Source organism: Aquarana catesbeiana, linkage group LG06 (genome assembly GCF_042186555.1).
Source record: "Aquarana catesbeiana isolate 2022-GZ linkage group LG06, ASM4218655v1, whole genome shotgun sequence".
NCBI lineage: Eukaryota > Metazoa > Chordata > Amphibia > Anura > Ranidae > Aquarana > Aquarana catesbeiana.
In genome coordinates this window covers 394,095,230-394,118,351 of record NC_133329.1, presented here as the reverse complement: position 1 = coordinate 394,118,351, position 23,122 = coordinate 394,095,230, and the positions used below count along the sequence as shown (strand labels likewise).

The window sequence follows — 23,122 nt, the reverse complement described above, 5'->3', positions numbered from 1 at the left end:
ATGCTGGACTGATGCCCATCATTGGGGAAGTCGGTCTCATAGGCAGAACCCAGCACTGTGTACTGAAGCTACATACAGTGCTTAGCGCCAGTGCAGCACTTAGTGAGGAAAATTATTAATTTGGACTAGATGGGTTCAAATAAACTATTTAAAGTCACAGAAAACCTGGAAACCTTTAGGTTTAGACTGGAATTCCACTTTAAGTGTTGACCTCTCCCCAGCATTAAGCCCTACAGCTGCCATTTAATTTCCACAGCCTCTACTGCCAATAGAGCTGTAATAAAAGCAGAGTGCAAAGACAAAAAACACTTTAATGCTTCTTTTGTGAAAATGAATTGCTCCACAGTGCCTGCAGCTACAGAGGTTGTTGAAGGCTTGTTTTTAGGCTTCTTTACCGCTTGCTACAGATATTTTAAGATGTGAAATGTCCATATCCTGGCCACATTTTTACTTTAATCTCAACTTGGAGACAAGCAGAGGTCTTGTGTATTTTGGGCTTTGGAACCAAGAAACACCACAAGACAGTGAAGGCTGCACATCAGCATTGTTATTTCAGGCACTATTTAGACCAGGGATATGCAATTAGTGGACCTCCAGCTGTTGCAAAACTACAAGTCCCATCACGCCTCTATCTCTGGGTGTCATGCTTGTGGCTGTCAGAGTCTTGCTATGCCTTGTGGGACTTGTAGTTCTGCAACAGCTGTTGGTCCGCTAATTATATATCCCTGATTTAGACCAATAAAATGAGGCAGTACTGAAAATTCTGGTTATTTTATTCTGTGAGACCTATAAAATGCTGCCCTGTGAAGTGGCCTAAAAATAGCCACCCAAGGCTGAGACAATTCAGGAGGTCTTCAGTGGAGGAGCATCTGTCATGTTGGAGAAAACTGACTACAAATGGAAGCAGGAAGGGAAGGAAGGCACTGCCCTTTGTTTTTGTTTTTCTAGGTGGGCCTTTTTTGACGTTTTTGTTGGAAATCTGATCTAGCATTTCACGAAGAGGTCAGCATATTTCTTTCAATGTAATAAAGCCTAAAATATTGTAAAAACTACAATCTCAAACTCCTCTGCCTTTTTCCTTCACAGCTTTTTTTTTGTAGGTGCAATTTAAAAAAAAAAAAAAGAAAAAAGTTCTTCAGAAAGTTGCATTGGAAGCTCATAATAACCTCAAAATAGATGACGACAGAAATTGTGACTAAAGTGCTTCTCCGGTCACAGCTTCCTCCTGACATTCTGGAGTCTGCTGAAACACGGATTCGTGTCCCTGTATGGAGAACAGGTATGGCTCCTTCCCTACCCCCTTCTCCACGTCCGGGTGGTTGGGGTGGTGCCTCTGTAAGTGTTTCACCACTTGGAACTTCTGCTTGGCCCGGTATGGGCAGTGCTGGCAGAAAAAAGGCTGCTGGTTGGTGTGGGTGAGGTAGTGGTGGCGCAGTCCTGCCGGCCAGCGGAAGCTGCGCTGGCACACGTTGCAGACGTACGGCTTGTCCTCGCTGTGCTTTTTGAGGTGGGTTTTCAGCAGGAAGCGAGTTTTGAACGCCTTGCCGCACTGCTCGCAGATGAAGGAGCGGACCTCGCGGTGACGGGTCTCCCGGTGGACACGCAGCGCGTCGGCTCGGTTGGTGCAGTAGTTGCACTCTTCGCACTGGTATGGCTTCAAACCTGAAAAAGTAGAGGAATTGGTCAGCAACGGGAGTATATTCGGGTGTCTGGAACTACGAGTACCACTCGCCTGGTGTACAATGCAAATTCTAATGTGGATGCTGCTCACAGAAGGTAGATGAAGGCAAAATGCAAGAACTGGCCAGTAAATCTGACAGTGGCATTGTTCATTAAAGTGGACCTAGCATCAGATATATTTTTCATGTTAAGTACATGCATTGCTAAATAATGTGTCAGTGTAGGTATTTATCTCCTAGACTTATCTATTATGTATTGTTACTCAAGTGTCTGTTATACAAATTTGAAGATTGGTAGATTTGAGTGTAACGGTTCAATTATGAAACTTTATTCACTTTTGTAGATGTTTTTGACTGAGCCCTCCTGAAGAAGTGGTGGATACCGCGAAACATGTAGACGACTCCACCAGGATACACATCCAAGTTTCCTTGTATTAGGAGCTACGTGTCTATTACCTGTTTTCATTACCGTGCACGATATTATGTACACCTCTGTACCAACTGTTTTTAACTATGTGTGTCTATTTTCTAATAAATTGTTGCATTTTTCCTTTCAACTGGTTTAATCCTTGGGTACCGAGATAGTCCTTGACTTTTTAGTGCTATAGAGTATGTTTGGAGTAGCTCCAGACACTTTCCCTCTTTCCAATATCCATATTTAAGGATGATGGTACCCACAACTATCCCCATATCACCTTGAATGAGGCTTCATTTACTATCATCTCCAACCAGTCTGCCCATTCTCCACTGATATCAACAAGGCATTTTCCTCCACACAACTGCCGCTCACTGGATATTTTCTCTTTTTCCCACCATTCTCTGTAAACCCGAGAGATGGTTGTGTGTGAAAATCCCAGTAGATCAGCAGTTTTTGAAATACTCGGACCAGCCGTCTGGCACCAACAACCATGCCATGTTCAAAGTCACTTAAATCCCCATTCTGATGTTTGAACTTCAGCCAGTCGTCTTCACCACGTCTAGATGCCTAAATGCATTGAGTAGCTGCCATGTGATTGGCTGATTAGCAATTTGTGTTACCAAGCAATTGAACAGGTGTACCTAATAAAGAGGCCAGTGAGCGTATATCAGTAATGTATTCATGCAGACTTGTAAAAGATACTAAAAAGGTCCACTTTGAAATAAAGACTTTAACAGAAAAATTCCAGGTTTGGATATTTTATACATAGTTACATAAATCCAGCTTGGACCAACATGACTGTGTATAACATCATACCTGGCCGATGCCCCTGGAAGCTGGAAAATACTAAGCAGCTGCCCAGCTACATTCAGAACATAGAAGGTCTGCCGCTCAGCACAGGCACCATTCAGAGAATGCTTTGCATTCACATCACCACCCCACCTCTCCTCCTCGCCCAATCAGAGAATGCTTTGTACTCATTCAGAAAATCCAAAGCATTTTCTAAATGTTGCCCATGATAGGTGGCCGACCTCCTGTGTTCACAATGCAACTGGCAAGCCACTCGACGTTGGTCCTGGAGATTACTGGACTACCCGTGTCTACTACAGTGGTTTCCAGCTTCCTGGGGGTTTGACCAGGTATGGAATATACATAGGGTAGGTTTGTCCAAGCTGGATCAATGTAACTCTAATGTATATATAAAATATGCATCCCTGGAATTTTTCTTTAAAGTGGAACAACACTCAGTGATTGTCCCTGAACACCCGCCCAGCCGCTGACATCTTTAAGCGGCAAGCTTCCGGGTCTCGATCGATGGCCAATGTCATTGGCCGGGTGGGCATGACGTCACTTTGGCACATGTGCGGAATTCAGTCACATTCTGCATTGCTGACTATGTACAGTGAGCTGCGCATGCGCGCCACACTGTACAAGGTGCGGACAGGCAGGTAAGTAGACAAAGCTTGTCTGTTCTGCATTCAAAATCCCGCCCATTTTAATTTCCCAAAGTTCCACTGGACTAAGAAAAACGATCGTAGACCAAGTTTACCTGGAAATCCATCTATAAAAAGGGAAACTATTGTGGTTTTGGGTCAATTCATTTTTTACAAGGTTTTAAACCGATTTCTGTCCTGCGTTACCTGTGTGTTTGGTCATGTGATACTTCAGCTGGTTCACCCACTTGCACTTGTATCCGCACTCAGGACAAAGGTAGTTCTTTTCGTCCTTGTGGATGCGCATATGGTACTAAACAAAGAGAACACAAAACAGGATTCATTAAAACTACAATACAAGTGTCTGGTTATTGGGCCGCTCAGCAAAGTACCAGTTGATGAGTAAGTAAGCTTCATGTAAGATGACAGTATGTGCCCCCTCCAATAACTACTGGGCGAATTTTGATCCATGTATGGCTGGCTTAACCACTTCAGCCCCCGAAGAATTTATCCCCTTCCTGACCAGAGCGTTTTTTGCGATTCGGCACTGCGTCGCTTTAATTGACAATTGCGCGGTCGTGGGACGTGGCTCCCGAACAAAATTGACGTCCTTTTTTTTCCCCACAAATAAAGCTTTCTTTTGGTGATATTTGATCACCTCTGCGGTTTTTATTTTTTGCACTATAAACAAAAAGACAATTTTAAAAAAAAAGCATTATTTTTTACTTTTTGCTATAATAAATATCCCCAAAAAATATTTAAAATTTTTTTTTTTTCCTCAGTTTAGGCCGATACGTATTCTTCTACATATTTTTGGTAAAAAAAAGAAAAAAATTTGCAATAAACGTTTATTGATTAGTTTGCGCAAAAGTTATAGCGTTTACAAAATAGGGGATAGTTTTATGGCATTTTTATTATAATTTTTTTTTTTACTAGTAATGGCGGCGATCAGCGATTTTTATCATGACTGCGACATTATGGCGGACACATTAGACACTTTTGACACATTTTTGGGACCATTGTCATTTATACAGCAATCAGTGCTATAAAAATGCACTGATTCCTGTGTAAATGACATAGGCAGTGAAGGGGTTAACCACTAGGGGGCTAGGGAGGGGTTAAGTATGTCCTAGGGAGTGTTACTAACCGTGGGGGGGGGCGTGGCTACGTGTGACACGCACTGATCTCTGCTCCCGATGACAGGGAGCAGAGATCAGTGACACTTGTCACTAGGCAGAACGGGGAGATGCTTGTTTACATTAGCATCTCCCCGTTCGTCCTCTCCGTGAGGCGATCGCGGGTATCCCCGCGGCGATCGAGTCCGCGAGACCCGCGACCCGACTCACGGAGCTCCCGGCCGGCGCGCACGCACATGGCACAGCGGCAAATTCAAAGGGATGTATGGGTACGCTCATTTGCCCAGCCGTGCCATTCTGCCGACGTACATCAGTGTGCGGCGGTCAGGAACCGGTTAATGACCAGGCCATTTTTTTGCAATCCGGCACTGCATCACTTTTAACTGACAATTGCGCGGTCGTGCGACGCTGTACTCTAACAAAATTGACATTCTTTTTTCCCACAAATAGAGCTTTCTTTTGGTAGTATTTGATCACCTCTGCGGTTTTTATTTATTGCGCTATAGACAAAAAAAGGCCGACAATTTTGAAAAAAAAAAAAAATAAACTATTTTTTTTTTTTTACTTTCTGCTATAATGCACATCCAAAAAAACCCTAAAATTTATTCATCAGTTTAGGCCGATATATATTCTTCTACATATTTTTTTTTGGTTAAAACGAAAAAAAAAAAATTGATATATTGATTGGTTTGTGCTAGAGCTGTACGATTCTGGCTAAAATGAGAATCACAATTTTTGTTGCTTAGAATAAAGATCACGATTCTCATGGTGTAACATCTTCTTTTACATTAAAACAGTAAAGTTAGCCCAATTTTTTTGTATAGTTTTTTTTTAAATTAAAGTGTATTTAAAAAAAAAAAAAAATTGCGTTTGAAAAACCGCTGCGCAAATACGGTGTGACATAAAATATTGCAACAACCACCATTTTATTCTCTAGGGTCTCTGCTAATATATATATATATATATATATATATATATATATATATATATATATATATATATATATATATATATATATATATATATATATATATATATATATATAGCTCATGTTTGGGTGCTCCAAGTAATTTTCTAGCAGAAAATGATTTTTAATTGTAAGCAACAAATGTCAGAAAAGGTTTGGTCTTTAAATGGTTAAACGTCCCTCATCTACATTTGATAAAAGAATGAAAAGATACTTTGTTTCTACTTATTCAAACTTGGCAGGCTGCCTGGATTTTTTTTTTCCAGCTGTGAGAACTCTCTGCACTTGTTAGAAAGATGTGACATGCTGTTTTGAAGATCGGGAAGAGAAAAAGATTGGGATTTCGATTCTTAGCGATTAATCGTGCAGCTCTAGTTTGCACAGAAGTTATTGCGTCTACAAACTATGCGATAGATTTAAGGACTTTTTTTGTTTTTAAATTTATTTTTAGCGGGACTGCGACATTGCGGTGGACAAATCTGACCCCAAATGACACTTTTGGGGACCAGTGACATTATTACATTGCTATAAAAATGCACTGGTCAATGTAAAAATGACACTGACAGGGAAGGGGTTAACACTAGGGGGGGCGATCAAGGGGTTAGGCGTGTTCCCTGGGTGTGTTCTAACTGTAGGGGGGGATGGGCTATTGGGGACATGACAGAGATCACTGTTCCCGATCACTTAACTTATCACTTATGTCACCTGCCAGAACGGGGAATCGCCTTGTTTACATAGACAGTTCCCCATTCTGCCTCTGTAATAGGCGATCACGGGTCGCTGGCGGGCACGCGCCCACTATCTCCTGTGCAAAGACCGGCGTACACCTACGGCGGTTTGCGCAGGAGAGCCAACCTGCCACCGTATAATGACGCCGGCTGGTTGGCAAGTGGTTAAATCCCAACCATGTTAGTGATCATAGGCATGCGTACAGGGTGTGCCGGACGTGCCCGAGCACACCCCAATCATCTCATGCGCATTAGTATTATCGCTCTCTGTGGTAGGAGGAAGATGGGAAAGACCTCCCTCTTGTCGGCTATGCCACAAAGAAGTGTTTATGCTCTTCTCTTTCTCTGTGTCGGAAGGGAGATCAATATGTCGGGGTCATATATATATATATATATGTAGACACACACATGTGTGTTTGAGCTTTGGTGTGCACACCCTAATGGAATATGTGAGTGATGCCTGGGTAGGGACAATAAATTACTTTGGTCTTCCGGTATAGGAAGCTGGTCAATTTACACATCAGACAATCTAGCTTGAGAAACAGAGAAATATGCTGTACAGCTTTGTAACTAAAGCCTATATGTGGTATAGAGACAGCAATATCACAAATAAAGGAACGGTTACCTTAAGACGTGAAGGATCTCCACAGGCGTAGGTGCAGAGGTGACATTTGTAGGGCTTTTCCCCGGTATGAATTCGACTGTGCCAGGTGATCTTCTGCTTATTCCTGGTGCTGTATTCACAGTCAGAACACTTGTAGACCCGTGTGGCCCCATGGCCCTTGACATGGTGGTCATACACCAGCTGGTGACGACAGGAAAAGGAACAGAAAGGGCAGCGCAGGGCACCTTCCTCCGCCTCCACACCCGGCAGCGCCGATGACTCGTGCACCTCCGAGTAATGGTTAACTAGCTGCTGCCGGTCCTTGGCAGCAAACTGGCACTGCTGGCAGTGGTGGGAAAAGTGCGATTTACGGTGCTCTTCCAAGTCCTGGCGGCGGGAGAAAGTCTTCTTGCACAAGGCACATTCCAGCTGTAGGTGCTGCTTCTGAACGTGACATCGGAGCGTGGCCTGGCTATGACAGGAGAACAGGCACTGCGAACACTCATAGGTCTCCTTCTCTTGGTGCTTCCGCAGGCTGTGCTGCTTCAGCGCCGCCTCGGAGCTAAAACTGGCCTGGCACACGTTGCACGGGAAATCTAGTTCGCCGCTATGGCAGCTGCTCAAGTGCCGAGCGATATCGTTCTGGCTGTAGCCGCTATAATCGCACAGGTTGCAAAAGTGCGTGGGTTTCTTCTCGTGGACTCTTCGCTGGTGCAGCCGCAGTTTCGAGTTCGTGCCAAAAGTCCGACTGCAAGCGTCGCAGGAGATCCGTCCAACCCCGGTATGAAGGGATTCGTGGGCTTCCAGGCGGTACCGCCGGGTGGTGCTGAAGTCGCAGTATTTGCAGCGGTGGGGTTTGACTCCTTCGTGGCGGATCCGCACATGCTTCTTCAAGCATCGCGGCTGCTTGCAGGTGAAGTCGCAAAGCTTGCACTGCAGATGTGCTCGGTTTTGAGAATACTTCTGGTGAAGGTCTCGGTGTCGATTGAGAGCCGCCGTCGATATGCATCGAAAGGAGCAGAGCGAACACTGGAGCTCCCCTGGTTTTAAACAACCTTTTTTCTTGTGCGTTCTCATGGCCCGCTCCTGACTACATGTAAAGGGGCAGGTGGGACATGAAAGTTTGCAGGTGCCGGTGGTCACATTATTACAGGAATTTACGCTTTCATTTTGTTCTCGATCATCTTCTTCTTCTTCTGTATTGGGACCGTCCTCTCCTCCAGAGCTTTCACAATCATATTCTTTATCCTGATTACCCTTTAAGATTTTATGCTTTGTGCAATTATGTTTTCTCAGCGCCGTTTCTGAGTCCAGAACAGCCAGGCAAAGGGTGCAGGATACTTTTTTTACCTCCCGGCAGTTCTCATTCACATGACAATTGATAGTACATTCTCTGGAGCAGGAATAGGAGCAAAATAAGCATCTGAATTTTCCGTCTTTAAATCTGTATTTTTCCCTTTCCTCTGACACAGAAGGAGCATTGTCCTGGTCCCTTGGACTCTCTAAGGGGAGCTCACTGGTTGCATGTTCAATACTTTCTGTTCTATCGGGATCAGTTTCTTTCAATGGTTCTTGCACCAACTCCTGACCTGCAGATACCTGATCTAGAACATTTAAACAGTTTTCAGGCAAGCTGGAATCCTGACTCTCAGTAATACCTTCTTTGGAACATGCTGCATTCATGTAATCATGAACTGGGTGGCTGTTGTCATGCTGGTCCATTGTTTTCGAGGATGTAGATGCTTTAAACCCAGCTCTTTTCTTCTTTAATACTACTGGACACTTCTTAAGCATATGAGTATTGAGCCCTCTTTGCTGTTTAAAGCTAGCTCCGCATTCCTGGCACATCAAGGCAGATTTGCGCACGCTGCAACCGTTCTTAGCGTGCTGGACAATGCACGCCTTTTTCTTGGTGATGTAGGAACACTTCTCACATCGGAAAACCTGACTTTTAGATTGGACCACCAACATTTGGACTCTTCCCTCCAGGACGAGCGTCTCCGCTTGCTCCTTGTCCTGCTTTCTCAAGGCCTTCAGTATGGACTCAGGCCGGCCATTATCGTAGCTTTCGTCCAGAGGGACTGCAGGAGGTTCCACAACTTGAAGATTGGCTTCGTTAAGCCCACTCGATTCACATACAATGGTCAGCTGTACTCCGCCCTTCACAACATCAGCCCAGGACTCCTGTACTTCAACCGAGATGTCTCCAGGCTGAATTTCAAGATTACCATTCTCAGGGTCAGGAAGCTCTTCACACTGGTTACTAATTTCACACAAAACTGGCTCAGGGTCATAGTGAACAGTAGATACACATACACTGTTCTCAAGCTTGTCTTGATCTTCAGCCTGAGGTTCAGCTTCTTCTTCAAAATCCTGCCCACAGGTCATATGGTCGTCAACGGTCAACGTCTCAGAGAAGCACAGGATTTCCGTTTGTTCTGGAAGAGGATCTTCACAGGTCTCCACAGCAGGCTCTTTGACCATGAGCTCGTTGGATGAGGCTAGTTCCAAACGTACTGGGAAGTCTTCCATTTCTATACTGCAAGTTTCAACAGGTTCTAGAGTAATAGCTGCAAATAAAGATTCATCTGCCACTGCCATGTTGGCATTTTCAGATGGTTCAGCAAGACCTTCTACCTGCAGGCACTGAGCCGCCTGAGAATCCATATTTTTCTCAACGTGGCTATCTAGTTCCTCACAGTTATGTTCCTGAGCTTGTTGATCACCAGAAGAAGGTTGCTTAAGAGTCACCGAGATCTCAGTTTTGTATGGAAATAGCAGGTTGGCGTTGTTTATTTCTTGCTGTTTGCTTGCGTACCTCTCCAGCCACTCTTTATCGCCCGGTACATATCCATGTGATTTGCGTTTGTGAAAAAACAGGCTTGTGTTGCTGAATGTGCGGAAGGGGCACAGGGCGCAGCGGAACTCGCGGTGCTTGGTGTGCTTGCCATTCTCATGGTTCCGCAAGGTTTGCTTGTACCTTGTCTGGTAATTGCAGTGCTGGCATTGGTAGATGGGTATCTGGGCGCTCTGGGAATGCTTGACCTGCATGTGTTTTTGGAGCTCACTTTTGCGCTTGCATCCGAACCCGCAGACTTCGCAAATCAGAGTCTTCCCCTGGTGCCGAAGCTTGTGGCTGCTCAGCTGATCGGCACGATGGCAGCGATATGAACACTGACTGCAATGATACCTAATAAAAGAAAAGAAAAATAACATCATACCTGTATAAAAAACAGCAAACAGTAAAACGTACAAATAAAAAGTTGTAGATTACTTGTAAAAGGTGCCATTAAAGAGGGAGACTAATCTAGTTAAAAGATTTTTAAAGAGATTGCCGGTCTTAAGAAAAAAAAAAAAAAATCCCCCAGTACCTTGCAAGCCATTATACTCACTTCTGAAGCTGTCTATGGTTCCAGCATTGTAGCTTGTAGCCTCAGCTTCTCTGTCTTTAAAAAGGGAAGTGGAACTTGTGAAGCCCCTGAAAATTGTTAGTTATCTGTGGATACATCTATGACTGATAAAATGAACTGGGCTTTTAACTACACCTGCAGGGCTTCCTTTGTACTGTACATTTTTCTGACATCCAGAGGACCTATCCAAGCCTTTCGGTCCTAAAAGTATTCAGACTTCCTTGTTCTCTTTACAGAGATCGTAGTTACTTAGACACGGCGCGGCAGCGATCACGAGAGCGGGCGTTCTGGGGCGCCGTCATATGATTGTGTCCAAGAATGAAAGCCGCACTACCCCACCGTCATTTGACGTGGGTGGGTGGCAAGTGGTTATAAACCTAGTTACACCACTTGTACCTACAGGTAAGCCTATAATAAGGCTTACCTGTAGGTACTGTAAATATCTCCTAAACCTGCACGGTTTAGGAGATATTTACCATATACGCTTGAGTCATCGGCGCATGCCGCTTCTTCGCTAGCAAGTGCCGTGACTGACGGCTCCCGTGCACATGCGCGGGAGTGACGTCACTCGACTCCGGCCAGTCTCAAAGTCGGAGTCCGCGGCCCCAGAAGGAAGAGGGGCGAAGATGGATGCTGCCACCAGCGAGGACAGCGCGGGCTTCATTTGCAGGCAAGTGCCACATAATGGGCTAGTATGCGATGCATACTAGCCTATTATGCTTTTACATTGCAGGGGAAAAAAAGAGGAAGTTTACTTCCTCTTTAAGTCGCCTTCACTCTTCAAATGGTTGAGCACCCTTGCTCTAAAACAAAAGTTGTCCACCTGGCTCCTGGAATTTCTCCAGCCATCATGCCATGTAAGAACCTGGGGACACTGACCTGAGGTCTCCGTTGTGTTTACGCATGTGTACGTTCAGGTAATGCTTCCACTTGGTGACGTATCCACATTCCGTACACATGTAGTTCTTGTCTGCAGAATGCGTCAGCATGTGTTTAGAGAGGTAGCTCAAGTCCCGACAAGTGAAGTCACACTGGCTGCATTTGTGAGGTTTCTCTCCTAGCAGATTGGAAACAAAAAGACATGCTAGATTAGAAATAGTGAATCTGCGCATCATAATTATCATAAGGGCAAAAATTATGGATAGGGTAAGGTAGAGTTATAACCCCTGTCAGCATTTTTTTTTTTTTTTGCTGTCCGTTTCCCATTGGAGAGATTACCCTTCACTTCCTGTCCCATAATCAAAACAGGAAGTAAGAAGATCTCTCCTCAAAATGAGGGAAATCCCTGGTTGTCACCAGGGTCACATGGGCTAGTGTTGTCTTTGGAAGATGTCCCCTCTATTCCTGTTCTGGCGACAACCCAAAATGTGTGATTTTCTTTCAGTGATAGTGTGGTATTGGTACAACAGGACAAATAGAAAGGGTAAATCTTTCTTAACAAGGAAAAAAAAGACAGAAATTCTAACCTGACAGGTGTTCTAATTCTTCTCCATCCTATCAAAATTCTTAGTCCCAGTGAGCATATGGGGAATTCACTTCTTCCCCTTGTAACAAAGCTGTAAATTGCAGAGCCTTGGTAGACCCAGCACACAGACAAGGAAAAATGGCTCATCTCCTATGTGTCTGGTTCACAACACTGCGTTAGGGTGAGGTGCAGGCACAGTGTGATGATAAAAAAATACTGCATTCAATGCTTTGTATCAGGTCAGCGTGGTGAGAGGCAATCCACAGTCTTGCACCGTGTGGCAGCCATTTAAACTTTTGAGATGTCTTTGCGCCAATCAATAAAGTTCCTTTAAAAAAGGAAAGAAAAAAGAAAAAAAAGAAGAAGAAAACAGTGCAAACCTGTGAGCTCAACGCATCTTCACTATGCTAAGCTCAGCCGAATCGCACTGCACACCAGCCGCTGTGCTGCAGTGTTATCCAGCCCTCAAAGGGTTTTACAGGGATCAATTTGAAAAAAAAAAAAAAGTTTACTTCTCTAATAGTACAGCGCCTTGAAAAAGTATTCATACCCTCTGAAATTTCCCACATTGTCATGTTACAACCAAAAACGTAAATCTATTTTATTGGGATTTTATGTGATAGACCAACACAAAGTGTTGTGAAGTGGAAGGAAAATGATAAATAGTTTTCAATTTTTATTTATAAATAAATAGGTGACAAGTGTGAGAGGTACATTTGTATAGCGCCCCCCTGAGTCAATACTTTGTAGAACCGCCTTTCTCTCAAATTACAGCTGCAGGTCTTTTTGGGGATGTCTCTACCAGCTTTGCACATCTAGAGAGGGACATTTTTGCTCATTCTTCTTTGCAAAATATTTCAAGCTCTGTCAGATTGGATGGAGAGCGTCTGTGAACAGCAATTTTCAAGTCTTGCCACAAATTCTCAGTTGGATTTAGGTCTGGACTTTGACTGGGCCATTCTAACACATGAATATGCTTTGATCTAAACCAGGGATGCCCAACTAGTGGCCCGCAGAGCCTTCTGATGTGGCCCACGAACTCCTTCTCTGGGATGGTGGGTTGGCAAGCCCAGATCACCAACCCGCCATCCCAGAGCATCAGTGTTGTGAATGAAGATGGCGGTAGAGGAAGAAAGCGGCTGCGCAGCAGAGCCACATAAGCTGATGCTTCTTGTGTAGCGCTGGCTCTTTTCACAAGCGGAGTGATACCAAATGCACTCTGTGCACCACACCTGTAGGATATAATAGAAGTCTATGGCAAAGAGCAGCTAACTCGCTGGAAAGCCACAGGTGCGCTGCGCTGGACCCGCGGTGTGGGTAAACCACAGCGCATCAGTGTGAAAGCAGCCTTCGGCCCCTTTCACACGATCAGTTTGACCCAATTGGACCCTCTATTCACCTCTATGAAGCAGCAGATGTGAACAGACTTGTGTCCATTTACACCCGCCTACCTCCAACCCGATCGGCTAAAAAAAAAACAAACAAAAAAAAAAACAGAAGGGTATCTGTCCCCTTCTGTATGGGTGGATCGGAGGGCCCATATTGTGGCCTCCGACCGATTACCAAGTCGCTTAAGTGGCCCTCGCTCTTCAAAAAGGTTGGGCACCCCGATCTAAACCATTCCATTGTAGCTCTGGCTGTATATTTAGGGTCGTTGTCCTGCTGGAAGGTGAACCTCCACCCCAGTCTCAAGTCTTTTGCAGACACTAATGTCCTGTACACACGAAAGGATTTTCCGATGGAAAATGTGTGATAGGACCTTGTTGTCTGAAATTCCGATTGTGTGTGGGGGCTCCATCACACATTTTCCATAGGAATTTCCGACACACAAAGTTTGAGAGCAGGCTATAAAATTTTCCGACAACATAATCCGTTGTCGGAAATTCCGATCGTGTGTACACAAATCCGACACGCATGCTCAGAATAAATTAAGAGACGAAAGGTATTGGCTACTGCCCCATGTATAGTCCCGACGTACGTGTTTTACATCACCACGTTCAGAACGATCGGATTTTCCGATAACTTTGTGTGACTGTGTGTATGCAAGACAAGTTTGAGCCAACATCCGTCAGAAAAAATCCATGGATTTTGTTGTCTGAATGTCTGATCAATGTCCGACCGTGTGTACGGGGCATAACAGGTTTTCTTTTAAGATTGCCCTGTATTTGGCTCCATCCATCTTCCCATCATCTGACCAGCTTCCCTGTCCCTGCTGAAGAAATGCATCCCTACAACATGATGCTGCCACCACCATGTTTCACAGTGGGGATGGTGTGTTCAGGGTGATGTGCAGTGTTAGTTTTCCGCCACACATAGTGTTTTGCTTTTAGGCCAAAAAGTTCAATTTTGGTCTCATCTGACCACAGCACCTTCTTCCACATGTTTGCTGTGTCCCCCACATGGCTTCTCACAAACTGCAAACAGGACTTCTTATGACTTTCTTTCACCAATGTCTTTCTTCTTGTCACTCTTCCATAAAGGTCAGATTTGTGGAGAACACGACTAATAGTTGTCCTGTGGACAGATTCTCCCACCTGAGCTGTGGATCTCTGTAGCTCCTCCAGAGTTACCATGGACCTCTTGGCTGCTTCTCTGATGAATGTTCTCCTTGCCCGGCTGGTCAGTTTAGGTGGACGGCCATGTCTTGGTAGGTTTGCAGTTGTCCATACTCTTTCCATTTTCTGATGATGGATTGAACAGAGCTCTGTGAGATGTTCAAAGCTTGGGATATTTTTTTATAACCTAACCCTGCTTTATACTTCTCCACAACTTTATCCCTGACCTGTTTGGTGTGTTCCTTGGCCTTCATGATTCTTTTTGTTCACTGAGTTTCTGTAATAAACCTCCGAGGGCTTCACAGAACAGCTGTATTTATACTGAAATTAAATTACACACAGGTGGACTATATTTACTAATTAGGTGACTTCTGAAGGCAATTGGTTCCACTAGATTTTAGTTAGGGGTATCAGAGTAAAGGGGGCTGAATACAAATGTAACCCACACTTTTCACATATTTATCTGTAAAAAAATGAAAAAAAAAATTCTAATTTTCCTTCCACTTCACAATTATGTGCCACTTTGTGTTGGTCTATGACATAAAATCCCAATAAAATACATTTACCTTTTTGGTTGCAACATGACAAAATGTGGAAAAATGTCAAGGGCTATAAATACTTTTTCAAGTCACTATATATGTATACCCACAGGATATATACAAATACCATACTGGTGACCCCACAATAGGGATAAAACTTTTTCGCGGAAGGGAGTTTAACAAGACTCATGGCCACTCATTAAAATTAGAAGAAAAGAGGTTTAACCTTAAACTATGCAGAGGGTTCTTTACCGTAAGAGCGGCAAGGATGTGGAATACCCTTCCACAGGCGGTGGTCTCAGCGGGGAGCATCGATAGTTTCAAGAAACTATTAGATAAGCACCTGAATGACCACAACATACAGGGATATACAATGTAATACTGACATATAATCACACACATAGGTTGGACTTGTGTCTTTTTTCGACCTCACCTACTATGTAACAGAAGAAATATATACCATTAGGCTTGCAAAATGATCCGTCGTAACAAACTCCTGTGTGTGTCGTTACCTGTGTGTAATAACTTGTGTCGTATCAGTACCCTCTTGTGCGCCGTTGCAAAATCACACTCCCCACAGCGGTGGATCTTCTCATTGGCATGCATCTTGCCTACGTGGTCTGTATATTCAACTGGGTTAAAGCTCTTATAAGGACAGAAGCGGCACACCAGCTCTTCTTTGCCCGGGTGCCCGCGTTTCCTGTGCTTGCGGAAGGTGTGTTTGTTGGAACAGACAAAGTCGCATTCTTGGCAGTGAAAGGCGTAATGGTTCTTGCGGTGCTCCTCCATCTCCTCGCGGGACTTGAAGAGCATAGTGCAGGCATGGTACCTGCATTCCACAGCCTGGATACCGTGAGACTCCTTCATATGCCGCAGGTACTCCTTGCGGTCAGACAAAGCCTGATCGCATCCGGGGTCAAAGCAAAAGAGCAACGTCTGCTCGGCTTTGTGTCCCTTCATGTGATCCTTCAGAGCCTGGCTCAGTTTAAAGGTCTCCCGGCACACTGGGCAGGAGTAGGTGTCCGTATAAAAGTTGGACACCCCCTCGTGAATGCTCGCCATGTGGCGATTCAGGGCGTTCTTTTCCACGGAGCTGTAGTCACACAGCGGGCAGCGATGAGCCTTTTCACCCGCCTCTCTCATCATGTGGATCTTTAGCTTACTGCGGCTGGTGAAGAACTTGCGGCAGTTCGGGCACTGCAGGTTCGGGTCAGGGAAGTGCAGGTGGAGGTGGTCAGCCAAGTGAGTCCTCTTCTTAAAGCAGCGTTTACATTCGGGGCACATGTGGGTCTTAAACAGGTGCTCTTCACCATTCTCCACATCTCCTATAGGTTGGAAAATAAAATACACATCAGCAGGAGTTCTATCAAAATTTACCATTTCACTTTGGCCCCAATATATAGGGCTCATTTACAATATCGCGATGCATTTAATGTAGTATAGCCCCTTCCCGCCGAGCGTACACAGTTGTGCGTACTCGGCTTTCGGGGGTTATACCGGGATGATGCCCGGCTATCCAAGTATAATAACTGATGCGGCTAAAAGCCGCTTGGCTGTTATACCGGAGGAGCGGGAGGGGACATCCCCCCTTCCCACCGCTCTTACCAGGCCTCCCATCCACCAGGAGGCCCGATCACCAATCCGCCGCCTCCGTCGGCTGCTGACAGTCTGAAACGAAGCCGTGAGCGGCTTCGTTCCAGCCTCCTAATTGTAAACGCGGAAGCGACGTCATGGCGTCACTTCCCGTTTACTCGGTTGCCAATGGCGCCGGTTTAAAAAAAAAAAAAAAAAATACAGTATTCAGAATCGCCGTTTTCGGCGATCTGAATACTTTGAAGTGCAAAGGAGGGATCGGGGGGGTCTTTTAGACCCCGAGCCCTCCATAAAGAGTACCTGTCACCACCTATTACTGTCACAAGGGATGTTTACAAGTGATCAAAATTTTTTTTTTTTTAAACACAATTTCTAAAAATAAAAATAAATAAAATAAATAAGAAAAAAAAAAATATATTTTTTTAAAGCGCCCCTGTCCCCGCGAGCTCACGCAGCAAAGAAAACGCATACGGAAGTCGCGCCCGCATATGTAAACAGTGTTCAAATCACACATGTGAGGTATCGCCGTGATCGTCAGAGCGAGAGCAATAATTCTAGCACTAGACCTCCTCTGTAACTCTAACCTGGTAACCGTAAAAAAATTTTAAAGTGTCGCCTATGGAGATTTTTAGATACTGTAGTTTGCCGCCATTCCAGGAGTGCGTGCAATTATAAAGCGTGACATGTCTGGTATATATTTACTCGGCGTAACATCATCTTTCACATTATACAAAAAAAATTGGGCTAACTTTACGGTTTGGTTTTTTAAAAATTCATGAAAGTGTCCCTTTTCCCAAAAAGTTGCGTTTAAAACACTGCTGCACAAGTACCGTGTGATAAAAAATATTGCAACAATCGCCATTTTATTCTCTAGATTCTCTGCTAAAAAAATATTTATAATGTTTGGGGGCTCTAAGTAATTTTCTAGCAAAAAATACGGATTTTATCTTGTAAACACCAAATGTCAAAAATAGGCTTAGTCATGAAAGGGATAGTGTTACCACGTGTCAAGGCAGCCCATTCATTTGTAATACACACATCTCTAGTATTTGGACAATATGGGGGAATCCTACTGGAGAGCGTAAAACATGGTGCAGCTGTGCATGATAGCCAATCGGCTTTCAGGATTTTTGTCAAAGCTTAAAGTGGACCTTCAGTCATTTTTTTTCATCTTTCCATCTATTAAATCTTCCGCCCATGTTGTTGTTTTAACTTTGGATAGTAAAACATGTTTTTTCTGCCAGTAAATCCCTTATACAGCCCACTTCCTGTTTCTTGTCTGGTCATTGGCCTAGGCTTATGAAATCATGCACAGCTCTCTCTGTCACTCTCACGAAAGTTTGCCAGGAAGGGAGGGGGGGGGGGGGGGGGGGGGGTGAGTCATAAGAGGGCCAATGAGAGCTGCAGAGCTGGAGGTGTGCCTCTGTGTAAATCCAGGAAGTGAACAGGCAGTAGCTTCAGCTGCCCACAGTTATAATGGCTGCAGCCAGACTCAGTGGAGAGAGATTTCTGCAGCATATTTGGAAAGTACAGAATCACAGTATATAAGGAATAATATGCAAAGTGGTTGGAGGGAAGCTTCAGAATGGCCAAGATTATTTTTTATTACAAATTATGTGAGCAGACTGCATTTCCTCTTTAATTGAACAAGCTGAAGTTAGAAGCTGATTGGCTACCATCAACAGCTGCACTCTGTAACCTCTATAAGTTTTGCCTGGTGTTCTGCTTGAAGCTTAACCGTTTCAGCCCCAGAAGGTTTACCCCCCTTCCTGACCAGGCCATTTTTTTTTTTTTTTTTTACGATACAGCACTGCGTTACTTTAACCGCTTGCTGACCGCTGCACACAGATGTACGTTGGCAGAATGGCACAGGCAGGCAAATGGGCATACAGTTACGTCACTTTCGGGTGCTCACGTGCCGCACGAGCGTGCCCACGGGTCCCGGGAACTCAATGTTCTCCAGCGGCCCGCGATTGCGGTATGGAGAGGTAGAACGGGGAGGTGCCTTTGTAAACAAGGCATTTCCCCATTCTGCCTTGTGTAATGACTTCGGGAGCAGTGATCGCTGTCATATCCTAGGTAGCCCACCCCCCCAGTTAGAATCACTCCCTAGGACACACTTAACCCCTTCCTTGACCCCTAGTGGTTAACCCCTTCCCTGCCAGTGTCATTTACACAGTAATCAGTGCATTTTTATAGCACTGGATTGCTGTATAAATGTCAATGGTCCCAAAATAGTGTCAAAAGTGTCCGATATGTCCGCCATAATGTCACAGTCACGATTAAAAAAAAATCGCAGATCGCTGCCATTACTATTAAAAAATAATAATAAAAATGCCATAAAACTATCCTCTATTTTGTAGACGATATAACTTTTTGCACAAACCAATCAATATACAATTATTGCGATTTTTTTTTACCAAAAATATGTTGAAGAATACATAAATCGGCCCAAACTGAGGAAAAAAATTAGTTTTTTATATAATTTTTGGGGATTTTTATTATAGCAAAAAGTAAAAAATATTGCTTTTTTTTTTTTTTTTAAATTGTCGCTGTTTTTTTGTTTATAGCGCAAACAATAAAAACCGAAGAGGTGATCAAATACCACCAAAAGAAAGCTCTATTTGTGGGAAAAAAAAAAACGTCAATTTTGTTTGGGTGCCAGTGGCACGACCGCGCAATTTGTCAGTTAAAGCGACGCAGTGCCAAATCGCAAAAAATGGCCTGGTCATTCAGCGGCCAAATCTTCCCGGGGCTGAAGTGGTTAACTGACAATTTGCGCGGTTTCCGCAGACGGATGGAAAAATAGGTTTCCTTCGTCACACTTTAGCGGATCGGAGCGGGTCGGGTGTCAGCGGACATGTCTCCTCTGACATCCGTCGCTCGTAGAGGTGTATGGAGCGTCCATTCAGGTCTGCCTAAAAAAACTGGCAGGCGAACCTGAACGGGTCCCCCCGTGTGAAAGGGGCCTAATGCTTAGATATCCTTTTAATGATTAGATAAAAAATAAAAATAAATAAAAAATTAAAAAAAAAAAAAAGACAGAAGGGAGAAAAAGTGAAAAATTAATTCATTCATCTTTTAGTGCTCCAGACCTTCCCTTCAGTTTTGCACAGTTGTACCGGCTCCTCCCTTTTACAGAAATGGCTTCCTCCGATTTCACTGCACACTTCTCACAATGTGCATTAGAAACGGCAGCAAGTCAGATAGAGCCTGTCTTATTTCCTGGCTGGAGGATGTCCAGTATCATACAACTCTTTTCCTCCCTAGCCTGACTATCCCCGACCCACCCCTTTCATTCACTGGATTTTATCTCTTTCAATCATGGAAGCTCAGCAATCACATGTGGACATTGCCTAGCCGCTTAAAGACCAGCCTCGTTTTGGAATTTAGGTGTTTTACATGTTTAAAAGAGGTTTTTTTGCTAGAAAATTACTTAAAACCCCCAAACATTATATATTGTTTTTTTTCTAACACCCTAGAAAATAAAATGGTGGTCATTGCAATACATTTTTTTCACACCCGTATTTTAAATAAGACAACAGTAAAGTTAGCCCAATTTTTTTTTTATATTGTGAAAGATAATGTTACGCCAAGTAAATTGATACTCAACATGTCACGCTTTAAAATTGCGCCCCGCTCGTGGACTGGCGTCAAGCTTTTACCCTCAAAAATCTCCATAGGCGACGTTTAAAAAATTCTACAGGTTGCATGTTTTGTGTTACAAAGGAGGTCTAGGGCTAGAATTATTGCTCTCGCTCTAACGATCGCGGCGATACCTCACATGTGAGGTTTGACCACCGTTTTCATATGCGGGTGCTACTCACGTATGAGCTCGTCGGGACGGGGGGGGGGGGGGGGGGGGGGGGGCTTTAAAAAAAATTTTTTTTTTTTCTTCTTTATTTTACATGATTTTATTTATTTTTACACTGTTTGAAAAAAAACAAAAAAATTGCGTCACTTTTATTCCTATTACAAGGAATGTAAACATCCCCTTGTAATAGAAAAAAGCATGACAGGTCCTCTTAAATATGAGACCTGGGGTCACAAAGACCTCAGATCTCATATTTACACTTAAATGCAATAAAAAAAAAAAGTCATTTAAAAAAATGTGCCTTCAAGACGTATGGGCGGAAGTGACGATTTGACGTCGCCTTCCGCCCTGCAGTGTCATGGAGATGAGTGGGCGCCATCTTCCCCTCACTCGTCTCCAGGCACAAGAAGGGGGCAGACGCTATCGCCTCCACCCGCTACTGACGGCTCCGGTAAGCAGATCGCAGGCGGCGCAGGGGGGGGCCCTCTCCCGCCACCGATAAAAGTGATCTTGCGGCGAATCCGCCGCAGAGACCACTTTTATCTGAAAGCCGACCGCCGCACGAATACGGGGATACCGGGGTTATGGCAGCTAGCTGCTGCCATAACAACGATATCCGTCGCCAAACTTAGGAAGTGCATCGGCGTGTGGCGGTCAGCAAGTGGCTAGGGTAGTTGGCATGCAAATACAGCCAGACTAGTACTGCCCACCTCCTACAGACTGACACCCACCCAACAAGACATTTTGTTTTTTTTTTGCACAATTCCTCCCAAAAGCCATCCCACTGCTTGCATTTAGGGTTCTTTCTCACTGGGGCGGTTTGCAGGCGCTATTGCGCTAATAATAGCGCCTGCAAATCGACCCGAAGTGCCGCTGCTTTAATTCCAGTGTGAAAGCCCCGAGGGCTTTCACACTGGAGTGATGCGCTGGGCAGGACGGTAAAAAAAGTCCTGCCAGCAGCATCTTCGAGCGGTGAAGGAGCGGAGTGTATACCGCTCCTTCACCGCTCCTGACCCATTGAAATCAACGGGACGGCGCGGCTATACCGCCGGCAAAGCGCCTCTGCAGAGGCGCTTTGCGGTGGTTTTAACCCTTTCTCGGCCGCTAGCAGGGGGGTAAAACCCCCCGCTAGCGGCCGCATACTGACGGTAAAGCGCCGCTTACAATAGCGGCGCTTTACCGCCGACAACGCCCCCGCCTCAGTATGAAAGGACCCTAAGACTGGGGGCTCTTGAGAGGAGTAATGAAAAAATGGTGCTGCACATTGTTTGCTGGAAAAAAATAAAAATAAAATTGAAAAAAAAAAAAAAATCACATAACCATGCCAGCACTCCACGATCCACCTGCATTACATAGAGAAGCACAGATACCCATGATGACATCACTGGGTCTCAAATAATGTATGTAATGACAATAGATATAAGCAGATCGATCATCAGCTTTAGTTATCAAGAAAGGATGTGATAACCCCCAAGATAAAGGGATGTGCAATTAGCGGACCTCCAGCTGTTGCAAAACTACAAGTCCCATCATTCCTCCGGGTGTCATGCTTGTGACTATCAGAGTCTTGCTATGCCCCATGGGACTTGTAGTTCTGCAACAGCTGGAGGTCTGCTAATTGCATATCCCTGGTTTATCATTTTCATAGCCCCCCCCCCCCCCCTCTGCAGTGTCAGAGGTACTGTACCTGTGAAGGCCGTCTCCTTGTCATTATGGGAGCTCCGGGTTCTTTTTATTTTTTTGATAACAGAATCGCATTCATTTTCCCCGTCACTGTCACCCCCGGAGTCCCCGCCTCTGCTACTTTTCCACGCCTCTTACGTTGATTGCCAGTCCAGAGCCAACATTAGCCTCTTTATCTAGAAAAAATTATTTGATTAAATACAACATCTTAATTACAAGTAGAGATGAGCTCGCGGCATTTCTATCCAAACTTCCAAGTTGTGCTTTTTTTCACCCCAACCAGTTGGGGGACCCGTCATTCGCCACCCCGCAACAAAGAGGAGGGATGCTGGTGACATCAGTGCCATTCTATGGATACATGTTCAGATTTAGTCAGTCAATGTTATTGGCTAAATATGTGGGCATGTGTCAATAGATGGGCACTGATGTCACCAGTGCCCCGCCCCTTCGTTTACACGTGCTGCAAGGCGGGGAATGACACTGTCAGCAGCAGTGCAGGCTCAAGGGGCAGCTCACCCTGCTTTGGGCCCCACAACAATGACAGGGCCCAGGGCAGCTTGCCCCTTTTGCCCTGTGCTAAAGCTGGCCCTGCCTGGTTGTACACAAGTTGATCCATCAATCAGCCTGTCAGGTTTTTCCTGAATGATTAGTGCCAGCCGGCTATAGCTGGCAACACTAATCATTGTGTTCTGCCAGCAGGAAAGGCTTCCACTGGCAGAACACAAGAGCGCTGCGAAAGGATCAACACTGAAAAAAATCAGCACAAGGGACATAACTTACAGTGAATAGGATGTGTCCCTTGTGTTGATTCCTCTGCTGTTAGTAGTCATTTTCCTCTGTCCTGCCCCCTCTTCACCCCCCACCGCTGTAATCTTTTGATGCGGCAGTAGTTAATCCAACCGAGGACCAAGTGACCAATCCAAGGACTGTCACAGGGGCTCATCAAGAGAGGCCGACTACCGCCACCCTTTCCGCCAGCTACGCCATTAACAGAAGCCATACTACATCTTCCATGAGTGGAAATAGATCTACGATAGAGGATGGGTGGATGATTGAAAGCTTCGCCCTCTCCATTCATAGATCGCGTTCCATTCACAG

General features: G+C 44.7%; 1 protein-coding gene across 1 annotated transcript; it reads right to left on the bottom strand.

The window, feature by feature from the left end:
- Window positions 1–755: 755 nt before the first annotated feature.
- ZNF142 (zinc finger protein 142) lies at window positions 756–22,200 on the bottom strand (the record flags this gene model as incomplete). Its single annotated transcript, XM_073634365.1, is given in 6 exon segments — window positions 756–1,662; window positions 3,738–3,843; window positions 6,987–10,155; window positions 11,255–11,432; window positions 15,447–16,259; window positions 22,029–22,200. Coding segments are annotated over 5 exon segments (4,692 nt in total). The 3' UTR covers window positions 756–1,195.
- Window positions 22,201–23,122: the final 922 nt, after the last annotated feature.